Genomic DNA, 12,608 nt, shown 5'->3' on the forward strand with positions numbered 1-12,608 from the left:
TCTTTGCAATAGAATCTTTTTATAGATTATAATATATGTGGTTGGTGAATTTAAGCGTCAGCGTCAGCGTCACGTGAGATTGGTTTAGGGTTTTAGGTTTGGCCCGGCCTAATTAATTCCTTATTATGAAATTCCGATTTGGTTGATTTGGGTTGATCGAGATTGGAATTGGCCGACCTTGCCTGATTCGCGTGATCTCTATCTATGTTCTTTTAATCCGTAACCAACGAAAATCGTCCGATAATTGTTAGTTAGGTCAAAAGGTGAGAGCATTTGCGCAACATTGCGTTCATGGCAACGATTTGGAGGCGAATCATTTCGAACAACAGCATTACGCTGTCAACGACACATTTAGGTTCCAGTGGGTTCTCAAGATCTTTCTCCAAATCCAGCCAGTACATTGGTAAGTAGTAAAAGGAGAAATCTTGTCCTCACTCGTTACTTTTCTAATTTCAGGATTTAGGGTTTATCCCGAATATGGTTCCATTCCTCATCATCTGGTGTTTTGGTTGCAGTAAAGGTTGGAATTCCGGAGTTTGTAAGTGGAGTTGGGAGGGGAGTTGAGACTCATGCAGCAAAACTTGAATCAGAGATTGGTGATTTCCAAAAGCTGCTTGTCACCCGCACTCTCAAGCTCAAGAAACTTGGCATTCCATGCAAACATGTAATCTTTTTTAACCCAACTGTGTACTCCTCAGTCCTCACAAACTTCTCATTTCTGCTATTTTTTGTTTGACGGGTTTGATATGAATATATGATATCCTGGGTTTTGGGTTTCGTTGAATCTGTGTTGTTCAACTGGATAACAGAATAATTTAATTGCGTAGCGGGACAGATAAAGCTGTTGTAGAAAACACAAATCACAGCAAACTTCATGATACTGCTTAAACATCTGCACTCAGTCCCGTCCTGATGGCTAATATCATTCCAAGGAACACCCCCTCCCTATGTGTAGAAGTATAAAATCCTTGTCCGAAATGCTTAATAATCCATTAAGAAACATGGAACAACTTCATTTTGAGGCATCCACTTAATTACTAATGCTGAATCTACCTTCACTAGGTGAACCCAAGCCAGTGATGCATTGTGTTTTAATTGAGGCCTATCTGTATCCACCCTAGCTGTCAGTCCTGAATAAGCTGACATTATATCAACTTCCAGGCGTAGTTGTCACAGCATAGATGAACCAAGGTGTATAAGAGGTTTCAAATCCAATTCTGACTCCAATTAAGTAAGAAAGGCGCCTGCCTTGGCGACCAAGGTGCCCAGGTCAAACAAAGCTCCTGGAAGCAAAGGCAACATTGATACTATGCTTCCTGGTGTTTAAACACCCATTTCCAACCAAGCCCTGGGATTCCAACGCTGCAATTAATTGACATCTGCAGTTAATCATCAGTTTGCACTTTGCATCTATGCTTTTAACTTATTCCAAAAAAGTTTCAGATAAAAGAAGCCTTTCTTGGGATGAATAAAAAAATTCATTAGACAAACCTGATGGAGAAGAGAGAAGATAAAAGAAGCTTGAACAGAAACTAGTTTGAATAAGGGAACCCCCCACCCCCCTGCAAAAGTTATAATAAGTGCCAATCATCTTCATTTTAAATTTTAAAATCAAAAGCCACTACAAATACATTTCTAGCTTGAGATAACCAACATGAAGTTACATAATGTCTATGGAGAAGGAACCAAGTGGGAATGATGATGTAAGATTTCTGGTACAGTAAAGTTAAACAATTTGGATTAAGAGAGCAAAAGCATTTTAATTAAGTGGCATATTAAAAGGTATAGAGTGTCAAAAGATCTTCATATGGTCTTTCTTGACTTAGAAAAAGTTTATGATAGAGTCCCTAGAGCATTAATTAGGCAATTACTAGAGAAAAGAAACATTGCAAGTAAATATGTGGACTTGGTTAGTGATATTACGATGGTTCAATGACAAGTGTAAGAATGGTGGGAGGATAAGGTAGTGAATTCCTGATTATAGATAGGCAGCATCAAGGATCGGCTATAAGTCCATATTTATTTGCACTCATAATGGATGATTTAACTAATGACACTCGAGATGAGGTTCTTCGGTGTATGTTTTTTGTTGATGATATTGTTTTGGCAAATGAGACATAAATAGGGATTAATTTCAAGTTAGAATCATGGAGAGCAACTTTGGAATCAAAACGCTTTAAAGTAAGTATAACGAAGACAAAGTATCTAGTGTGTAACTTTGGTCATGATCGGATGGATGATGAGGTGCTGAAACTATATGTGACGGAGATTCCACAAAGCGATTATTTAAGGTATATTAGCTCAATCATAAATTTAAATAGAGAAAAATAAATAAATAAATAAAAGGAGGAGTAATACAGAGAGTGTTTCCCAAATAATTAAAATAGGGTGGATATAATGGAGAGGTGCCTAGGTCTTATGTGATAGGTCGACTTATTCTTTAAAGCTCGAAGGAAAATTATGTAGGACCATCATATGACTAGCTGTGTTGTATGGTGTAAAGTGTTGGGCAGTTAAACAACAATATATAGATAAACCTAGTGTAATAGAAATGAGGATGCTAAGATGGAGGAGTGGCAAAACTAAGAAGGATAAGGTAAGGAATGATCATATTAGAGCGCTAGTAAGGGAGCAGCTGCTGACAAATGATAAGCCACAAGAAAGTCGATTGAGGTGGCCTCTATACAGAGAAGTGATTTATCCTAATCCAAGGAATTAGAAAGAACTAGGGGTAAATCTAAAAGCTGACTAGCTTAGGCCATTTATCTAATATGGCCTCAAATAGAGCTGATTGGAAGGCAAGAATCCATGTAAGCCAACCCATTTAATTGGTACAAGGCTTGTTGTAGTTATTTTTGTTGTTCTTGTAGCATATTGCAAACAGTTATGCATTATTAGAGTAAGCATAATCATTTGGTAATTAGTTGATTTGGTATTATTAGGCTTATCAAATGGCAAGAAGGAAAATAGCATAGATAAGAGTAGACTTAGTTCTGTTAGATTTGGTATTGTTGCTACCCACAAGGCGTGCCTCTCGAACAAGCTTAAATTCCTAAGTTCATAAAATAAATTAGGGGCTTTGGTAGAATATACCTGGATTTGGAATTGGTGCTGGTCATGTTTTTACCTGAAGTATATATGTCTGCTAGGTGGAAATAGCTGGCTTACGGTAGTCTATTGTTGATGTCAATGACTAAATAATCTTATAGGTATTACACAAAAGGGGCTCCTTTCCAATTTAATTATTTTTTTGATCATTTTCTTGGATAAAATAAATCTTGAATTAAATGAATGTATTTTATTAACTTTTCTTCTGGATTAAGTTGGCAGTTTTTGTTAGCAACTTGTTGCTTTGAGTTTTCCATTTGAGACATTTCATGTACATACACCTCCACGAATTTTTTTCCTCTAAAAGATTTTCCACGACTTGTGTCCCTTAATTTTTGGCAAAAGATATGGTTCTTAGAGATATTACCTAGACACTTCAGATTGTAAGTGCACCTGCTTCAATTCTTTCATGTAAAGCAATGAGAGTTTAAAATTCCCAAGTTGGATGCTTTGCTGAACCCTGCTAAAATAGGTTCTGGACATAACAAAGCAGTCTCAGGCCTTTGGAAGATGCGTTAGACATGGCCATGAGTAAATCAGTGTAGAGATGAAAAAAAAAAAGGAAAATGTTACTGTCAACCTAGGGATCTATTCGCAGAGGCTTGTTATCAGTTTACATATTTCCTGGTTAATTCCTTTTGCATGACACTGATAATTGATATCATCACCCGTCTCACCCACCCCTTTCCCAACCCCGGCCCCTACTAGATCTTTTTCTTTGTGGGTTTCTACTTGGTTAAGTAGGTGAAGAGATCCCCCCCCCCCTCAAACCAGCTCAGGTATTTTACACCATCAGACCTAGAAAGTTTGCTAGCTGGCATCCTGTAGTAATAATTAAGGCTTTGCAAAAATTATGCTCAACTTATTATAGTCTTGGTTCTTAGCTTTTGAAGCACTTTTTCATTAAGATTATTTTTTCGATCAGTTTACCTATTGTCAGACTACATATCTGAAATTTCTTTGGTGTTGCAGAGGAAGTTAATTTTGAAATATGCCCACAAGTACCGGCTGGGACTCTGGAGACCTCGAGCTGAGCCAGTGAAATCAAATTAGTAGTCCTTGAAGGCCTGGAACGATCACTCCCACTAGGTGGGTGATACTTTGTTTGGACCTCTCCCACCACTTGAAACACACTGTGTGGAGCACCTGTTTGATGCTTTTGGCATAAAAAAGATGTTCTTCTATAACCATTCCTGTTTTGGCTGTCAAAACTGCTATTGATTCAGTTGTTGTCAATAGTTGCATGGTTGGGAGTTTAATTTTGGATGATTAGATCTCTTAAGAAGCTGCTCATTGTGGGAGTTGAAAGGAAAGCTGCTTTTTTAAACTCATTTTCAGTTTTCAAATAAAAATGAGGAAAATCTCTCCCATGCTCATTTATGCCACTTGGGCTAGGAACATCCTTATTGAGTTGATGGTTTCATATGTCAGTCGTTGTTTGGTACGTATTCTATGTCAATGACATTGAACTGTTTGGCATGCATTTTCATTCTTTACTCCCTAAACATGCCAGAGAATTCAGCTTGATCTGGAACCCATTTCACTTGTTCATTCTTAATTCCTTCAATCTCAGTAGATAGATTCGAGAATTTTACTGGTTCTTTCAGTGGTCCTGCAATGCTGAATCATCTAGTCCATCAGGTGTGAAATGCAGCATTCATACCATAGATCTTCTTCCATGCTTTTGTCATCCCATCATTTCCGTCTTCCTCCTTTGTGAGTTCAAGTAACTCAGATGACTGGAACTCCCAAACCCCAAAACGGAACATAGATGCCTTTTTAAGTGTTTGGACAAATTAGCTTAATGGTATGATTTAGTGTGTGTACAAGGTCATTCATTGTCTGATTCCTGTTGGAGGAAGATGCCATAAGCTTCTCGATCATTGCTAACAGTTGAAGCAAAGCTCTTAGATGGAACATTTCTTATGCAGTACTGAGTTTTCAACTCTTGAAACCAAATCGTTGGAAATAATTGTGTGAAAGAGGAATTGTTGTTCCTAATCCTGCCCAATGCTTCCTTCCTGGTGTGAGCATTCGAGGATGAAAATTTCACTAAAGAAACAAAAACCCCCAACAATGTATTTATTCTCACTTGGGCATATATTTTCTACATTCTTGCCTCCATGTCGACTGCAGCCATATTTTCTTTAAGTTCAGCCTTAGAATTCAACCCTTTCTCACTCATAGCAAGTGGAATTCATCGAGTCTTAGATGACTGTCTTTTTCAAGCCCTATCACTTCCCCATGAAATCGAAATTCAATTCTTATTGATGTTTTGATGCATGATCCTATTTAACATATTCAAATGAGTTGGGATCCTCTACCCGTGAAGGTAAAGAATTGTTCTTTTCTCATACTTTTCAATCATATGTTTAGGAGAGGGATTTAACTCTAGTCCACCTTACTAGGATGCCAAGGTGAGTTCAGATCAGCTTCTTGTCAAGGAAGAACAATATTTTTCCTGATGTTTTTATCTACACAAAAGGGGTGGGGTCCATCTGAGACCTAGTAAGATTTTTACTGATTTTCCTTTTTCAATATTTATATGTGAATTTTACTGCTACGTGGGGTTCAGAACCACCAAGACAGCAATTGTTCTCCCTTGGGGGAGGTGATCCAGATTCTTCAGAGGTGGGCTTTCTTCCTAAATATATTGAAGGAGGAAGTATAGTCGTTTGTCCTTGCGGCTGGAGGATCTGGACTCGAACAAATCCTGTTTATTTTGAGGATTATTTTATCTATTGAACCTTTCAACTGAGGAAGATTCTTGGCCTCATAGTTATGCCCTCCACCAGAAATTCGTTAGCTTTCAATTTTGTTTCCATGCAGTTGGTATTTGGTAACGTGACGTAGTCAGGTTGGAATTCTCCCCCAGTTGTTGAGGCTTTTGTAAACCTTTCAAGTGGGTGGTAAGAACGGAAACTTCTTAGCTTCTCTCTAGGAAAGTCTTGCACCTAATTTCTTAGACAAACTTCAAATAATTTACTTAAAATCATTTGGTGAATTTTTTTTCCTTTAGTGTTTGGTACTGATTCAAAAATCAGAAGTGACAATGGCAACCGAGCTAACTTTTATGGAATAAATTTTTTTAATTATTTAATTTACCCATTGGCATGGTGTTGAAGAAAAAATAATATTGTTGTCGTAGTTATTGACGAAGAAGAAAATGACATTGTTAACTTTTTTGAATTGAGACACTATACGACATGCACAACTTGCATTGCATCGCTCATTTCTACAATCAGTATTTTTCTGGGTACCTTTGTGTCCGCCCTTGTGGCGTGTTTTGTGTCTGCCCTTCTCCTTATTTATGGTGTGTTTTCTTCTATGTGGGTGTTGGTGATTAACTGTTGCTGTATTTGTTACAGTTTTTGTTCTAAGGGTTTATTAGGCTTGACATATCCCTTAACCTGGATGACCCTGTCTATTGCATGTATGACAGTTTGGTTAATTTTCACTTCTTGGTTCAGACCGAACCTTGTGTTTCATGCATCTATCTCTGTTGTATTTTTCCTTTCTTTGGTATGTCTATACTTTTCTTAGTTATTGGATGAAGTGTTATTAAAAAAAAAAAAAAAAAAAGAGTAATATGTTTTTTTTTTTTTAAAAATTAAATCATACATTCTTAAAAGTCATTGCTCATGTCTTTTTCTTTTCTCTTTTTTTTTTTTTCAAATGTCATCAGTGAAAATGGTAGTGTAACAGGAGGACTTTTTAATGCATTTTAGTGCTAATCTTACTTAGCATGCTTAATTACGAAGTTTTAATGGAATCCTATGCATAATTAGTGTTGACGCACTTCACCAGGTAGACAAGAAGAGAAGATTAGTCCGTGAATAAATCGTCAAGTTAGTCCAAAGAGTCATGATCAAGATAGCTCACAACAGCTAATTGATTGTTGACAATGTAAGGCCATGTTTGGAGCTTATTTGAAAAAAAGTCATTTTCTGTTGTCTAAATCGGAGGCCATAAAACCTTACCCACAAGAAGAATGGTGGCTAGGGTTTACCAAAAAAAAAAAAAGAAAACTTGATGGCTAGGGTTTGAAATTTTTATAATCACTTGTAACATTAAAAATTTTAAAAAGATAAAATAAAAATAAAAATTTCATTGTTCCTGTTTTAACTACCGTACGCAATGGAATAATCGCAAGCATCGAAATCGAATAATTCTCACGTTTATAAAATAATAATATAAATAAATAGAAAAAAAGGTCATCTTTCCTCCGACTTTCCTTCAAGTCCTGTACATTTTCCATCATGCCAAACACTTGGGTCCGTCGGATCGAAATCTTGTCCATTGAAATTCAACTATTGAGATTGAAATCTTAATCGAGATTTTGGATCCGATGGACTGAAATCTTGCTTGATTGTCATGGGCATTAAATGTGCATGAACTAAAGCAATTTTGTGGGTCCACCTGGTGTTGCTGGCGTTGAAAAACCACCCGTCGGAGAAGAACTGGGACTAGCAAAATTGCTTGGGTCATGTGCATTAACCTTCAAGCCGAAGTTTCGGTAGAAATTGAGTCTCGATCTTTAAATTTCAATGGTCGACATCGAAATTTTGACCGAATTTTTTTTTTGTGTGGAAGTTGAGGTTCATCCAAGCCAGTTTGCGTGCACCTTGATTACATCCTCAAGGGGGAGATTCTATCTAGATGGAATCCATAATCACTCTACTAAGAAGTACGGATCTCTATGCGTCTAGCAATCTTGTTTTGACAATCTCGACCGAAATTTTATCGTCGTGACAGCGTAGAGTGTTTGGATGCGGGCTCACGAAACGTCCCGGGACCAGCTGGTTTCTGCCAAATTCAGACGCATTAGATTGCGGTGTGCCTTCACGCTTTGGCAACTGTGGCGGGCCAAGGTGGCCGAGTGGGTCCCACACGTGAACTCCATCACCCAACTTTGAAAATTTCTCCACTTCCCTCCTGTCTCTCTCTTTCTCCTTTCCTATTCCAAATGAAAGTGGCCAACACAAAGACAACAACCGATTTAGTGGGACCCACAGTCTGGATTCTCGAATTAGAAATCAACATTTAGAATCCGGTGGGACCCGTTTTCAGAATACACGGCAACGGCAACCTGCATGCGCTACCAAAACTATTCTTCATTTTTTATTTTTTTCTCACCCGAATCTCAAATTTTCCATTTAAATTCTAGCCATTAATTAAAATTAATTTTTAATATCTTTGGATAGTTAGTATTGCCATATCGCTGTCTAAGATCAAAGTCAATCGTCATCAAAGAAAGTCAAGAAATCATTATCTTATTTCAGAAATAAATGTATTATCCATCCGATCAGAATCTCATATTATGCATTAATACTAGATTCTAATCCGAGGGTCTTCAGCGTTCTCCATCACCATGTTTTAAAATTTAAAACTGTTACAAGATTTATTATTCATTCCTTTCCCTTCTTGGTACAGCCTTTCACCAACCGAGCATCAAAATTCTTATTTTTTCCAAGCTGTGAACGAAATATATATTTATGACCGTTAAAGATTTTTCATTAATTTTCTATATGCTTTTCTACATGTTCTCATAGGATTTGAGGTTTTTTCTTTTCTTTTCTTTTTGGGGTGTGTGAAAAATCAATTTAAATTAACAAAAAAAAAATCAAGGAAAGAGACAACGGTCGTTACTCGCTAATATAGGGAAGCGTCAAGGAGAAAGTTCTTAACGTGTTCACATTGTGCGTGTGATTTTTATGTTAAACCGTGTGTACGTGTGAGACGAAACGATGTCAGAGTTATCCCTAATTAACAACGAAGATTATCTCCTTATCACTCAAGCTTCTTCAAACTATAAATACTAGTTGTTTACAATAGGCTTTGCTCATCTCGTCTCCTTCACTCTTCCGACGACTTCTGCTCACGAACGAACTCTCTGCAAATCTCTACCCTAATCTTGCTCTTTATGCTTTGATCTTTCATTTCGAACGGACGCAAAGAAACGCTGAGAGAACAGAGTCATCTGATCTGCCATTTCAGGTTTGTTCACTCATTTCTGAAATTAGGTTTTCTTGTGAGTCAATTTCAGATCGTTTTCTTGCTACAGTCTTCAGAATCTGATTCTGTTTTGTTTTTTTTTCTAAACAGTTGAAGTTTTAGATTTCAAAGAATGGCGGACAGAGTTCACCCGAGAAGCTCAACCTCCACCGTTGACGAAGAGAATCCTGATCCAAATCTAAGATCTCCATCTTTACCAGATACTCCAGCAAGCAATATGTCTACTCATCCAATGCTGGACAAGACACCACCGCCACCACCAGCAGCAGTACCAGGAACCTACGTCGTTCAGTTACCTAAAGATCAAATCTACAGAGTACCATCGCCACGCACCGCCTCTCGTTACGAAAACTACAATCGTAACAAATCTCGCCGCAGCTGTGGTGGTTGCTGTTGCCGCTGCTTGTGTTGCATCTTCAGCTTCATCTTAATCTTTGCTATTCTCATCGGTGTTTTCGCCCTTGTCTTCTACTTGGTCGTTAAGCCAAAAACCCCAAGCTATTCAGTCGATAAACTCTCCATTAAAGGCTTCAACATGACTCAACTTGCAGCTTCCCAAACCCTTTCCACTGAGTTCGACGCCACCGTCTCAGCTGATAACCCTAACACAAAGATCGGAATCTATTATCAATCAGACAGCTCTGTAACAATTCATCATTCCAATACGCTTCTCAGCAGTGGATCTGTGCCGGTTTTTTATCAGCCAACGCAGAACGTGACTGATTTTGTTGTCAAAATGACAGGTTCTGTGCCAGTGACTTCAACTTTGAGTTCTGCTTTGATTTCAGAACAGAATGCAGGGAAGATTCCTTTGGTATTGAACATTAAAGTTCCTGCAAAATTGAAGATCGGATCTGTGAAGACTTGGGAATTTACTGTCAAGGTCAACTGCGATATTGTGGTGAATAGTTTATCAGTAGATTCGAATATTGTATCGAAGAGCTGTAGTGGTAAATTGAATCTATGGTAGCGGATAGATTAGTTGTTTACAGTCAGATGATACTATATTTCCTTCATTTTTTTTATCTGTCATTTGTATTTTGTGAATTTTTTGTAGAATATGTTATACAGATTCAGATTTTACAGACTTACATTACATGTACTGATGTTGATGAGATATGTTTAATAGACAGACCATTTTCTCTAATTTTACTCATCTATGTTCTTTTGTTGATCCTTCAAGCCTGCTGCACTATTTGGATTTCGTTGCTTTGTTGATATTATTGTTTTAGAACATTATTAGAACCCAGAAGATTTTTTAGGATTTGATGTTAGATGGAACAGAGACAAGACTGATGAATGAAATACCTCTAGAAATAAGAAAACACAGTTGGGTCCATTGACATTATTTTAAGCCATGGAAAGAATTGAAAATTCTGAAGAAGTAATAGAAGTAATCCTACTCCAAAACGTGGTTTCCAGTATGAGGAATTGGATCGGGCAACCCAACTGAATCCACTTGAGATCACTTTCCTTTTAAAGAATTCAGTTGAATGGGTCTATTAACACTTTGTTTAGTTGTCACACTCTGGCCAAAATAATATTTTAGGGTCTTCTGTTTTGAATTCTCTGTTCATATTCGTGGGAATTAGTCATGCTGGCTTGCTCTCAGTTCTTGGCATTCAATTTTATACATCAATTTCTTACTCACTTTTCAACATGTTATGCTCCAAAATTTTCTTCTTTTTCTTGGGGTTGTACATAAAATTATAATTCTGCATGATGTGAGAACCATCAAGGTTTTAGCAATATGTTCAGATGCTGATTGATGACCAAGTAGGGGTCAGCAACCCTATGAAAATTAGGTTTTTCTTGGCTAACCTGGGGACCACCAAATAGAACTTGTGACCCATTTCAGGGAAAGCCATTAGTTGATCCATTTGTGGATTCGTTTATTCTCCTCCGTGGGGGTCTATGTAGAGAATCGAGATTTGAACAATTCTTCCTCGATGCCACCATCATACATTCAAGACGGAAGCCTACATCTAAATATTTTCAAGGAGTACTCAATAGTTCGTGTAGGGACTTTATCTATCGGAACTTCACTAGCATATTTGATCTGCATGACCAATCTTGGGGATTTTTATTTGCAGCAACCAGCAACCGTTGCTGCCAATGGTGTTTGATCGTGCCACATAATCCAAAATATGATCCAATGATTGAGAATCAAAATGCTGGGGGAGAATCAAAATGCTTGGGTTTACTTGTAAAAGAAAAATCACAAGTAAACCCATTTCCTTCTACTCTTAACATCCTTTTCCTTGGGCTCTATAATTTCTTGGAACTCTTTGCACCACACTTGCTGGGGATGGAGTTATATTCATCTAATTACTTGCTTGTCGGATGCAGCTACTCTCTGATCAACATAATTGGTATGCTCTCATTGTTTGTTACTATGTTCAAAGTACTGAATTAGATTTTTGAGGTTTCCATCTTAGTTCACCCAGAGAAATCAGATTATGGATGAAAAACAATGAATGATAAATAATGATATGATTTTAAATTATGAATTTAATATAAATTTTAAGGTTTCTACAGCCACCTCTTTGGATTTCAATTATACATGCTGCCTTGCAAAATGCAAATTTACATTTATTCCCTCTAAACTTAGTGCTAATGGTACTACGAGAAAAACCTGGCTACTCCTATTAATAGGAATGCTCTTGCTACCTCTCTTGGCTGCCATGGAATATGAAATAATCAATTCTTCTTTTGGGTTCTTAAGCATCCCTATAGATTTTGTTTGTATTCGCTATTAATCATAAATGTTTATAGAAATGATGATAAGCTTGTTTTTGTTTAGTTTAGCAAACATTAATGTCTTATACTAAGGTCATGAACGCTCTTTCCTACATATATATATTTGGTAGAAGCTCCTTTATATATATATAATTTATATATAATAACTTCTTGAGGATGTAGTCAAAGGTGCATGTAGACTTTCCTAGACAATCCTCAATTTTGTAAAAGAAAAAAGATAAAATATGATAACATATACTTTTTTTCTTAATTACATCCTCAAATAATTTTTTTCTAAACCAATCATTTATTTTAGGTTACATCATCACATGAATTTTTCCTATTTTATGATTAATTACTTGTTTTATTTTGGACTGGAGAATTAGATGGGGGAAATTTCAGAAGCATCCCAAAATATATAGCAAAAATCACAACCATCCCAAAAATATTTTTGATTCACAGAGTCACCCTAAAATGTCTCAAATGTCTCTAATTTAAATTATTTAAGTCATAGTTAAATAATTCATAATTTATAAATTGTCCTTAATATATTGTGACTTTACAATTTATCTTAACCACTTGCCTCTAATTTTTTATGATTTTATAATATTGCCCTAATTAAAATTTTAATCTTAAATCAATAAATTCGAATTAATAGTATTTTTCTCCTTTTACTAATACATATATATATATATATCTTTCATCATTTTGGGAATGAGAACGAGGATTCCAACTAATAGCATATT

The 12,608-nt window shown here is 36.6% G+C and overlaps 2 protein-coding genes across 2 annotated transcripts; both read left to right on the top strand.

Moving 5' to 3' along the window:
• The first annotated feature begins 99 nt into the window (after window positions 1-99).
• On the top strand, window positions 100-6,346 carry LOC149007912 (uncharacterized). Its single transcript, XM_089166778.1, has 3 exons — window positions 100-403; window positions 516-664; window positions 4,081-6,346. Exons 1-3 carry the CDS (start codon window positions 292-294, stop codon window positions 4,159-4,161), a joined length of 342 nt encoding a protein of 113 aa, XP_089022904.1. The 5' UTR covers window positions 100-291; the 3' UTR covers window positions 4,162-6,346.
• A 2,592-nt stretch (window positions 6,347-8,938) lies between these two features.
• On the top strand, window positions 8,939-10,193 carry LOC149007913 (NDR1/HIN1-like protein 13). Its single transcript, XM_089167576.1, has 2 exons — window positions 8,939-9,105; window positions 9,214-10,193. The coding sequence occupies exon 2, from the start codon at window positions 9,236-9,238 to the stop codon at window positions 10,091-10,093; it is 858 nt and encodes a 285-aa protein (XP_089023702.1). The 5' UTR covers window positions 8,939-9,105; window positions 9,214-9,235; the 3' UTR covers window positions 10,094-10,193.
• The last annotated feature ends 2,415 nt before the right edge of the window (window positions 10,194-12,608 follow it).

Source organism: Hakea prostrata, chromosome 8 (assembly GCF_041222555.1).
Source record: "Hakea prostrata isolate BN-2017 chromosome 8, UWA_Hpros_2, whole genome shotgun sequence".
Taxonomy (NCBI): domain Eukaryota; kingdom Viridiplantae; phylum Streptophyta; class Magnoliopsida; order Proteales; family Proteaceae; genus Hakea; species Hakea prostrata.

Coding starts and splice junctions, on each gene's coding strand:
- LOC149007912 (XM_089166778.1), top strand. CDS start 292: ATGGCAACGATTTGGAGGCGAATCATTTCGAACAACAGCATTACGCTG. Junction 404..515: donor CAAATCCAGCCAGTACATTG/GTAAGTAGTAAA, acceptor TTTTGGTTGCAG/TAAAGGTTGGAATTCCGGAG. Junction 665..4,080: donor TTGGCATTCCATGCAAACAT/GTAATCTTTTTT, acceptor TTGGTGTTGCAG/AGGAAGTTAATTTTGAAATA.
- LOC149007913 (XM_089167576.1), top strand. CDS start 9,236: ATGGCGGACAGAGTTCACCCGAGAAGCTCAACCTCCACCGTTGACGAA.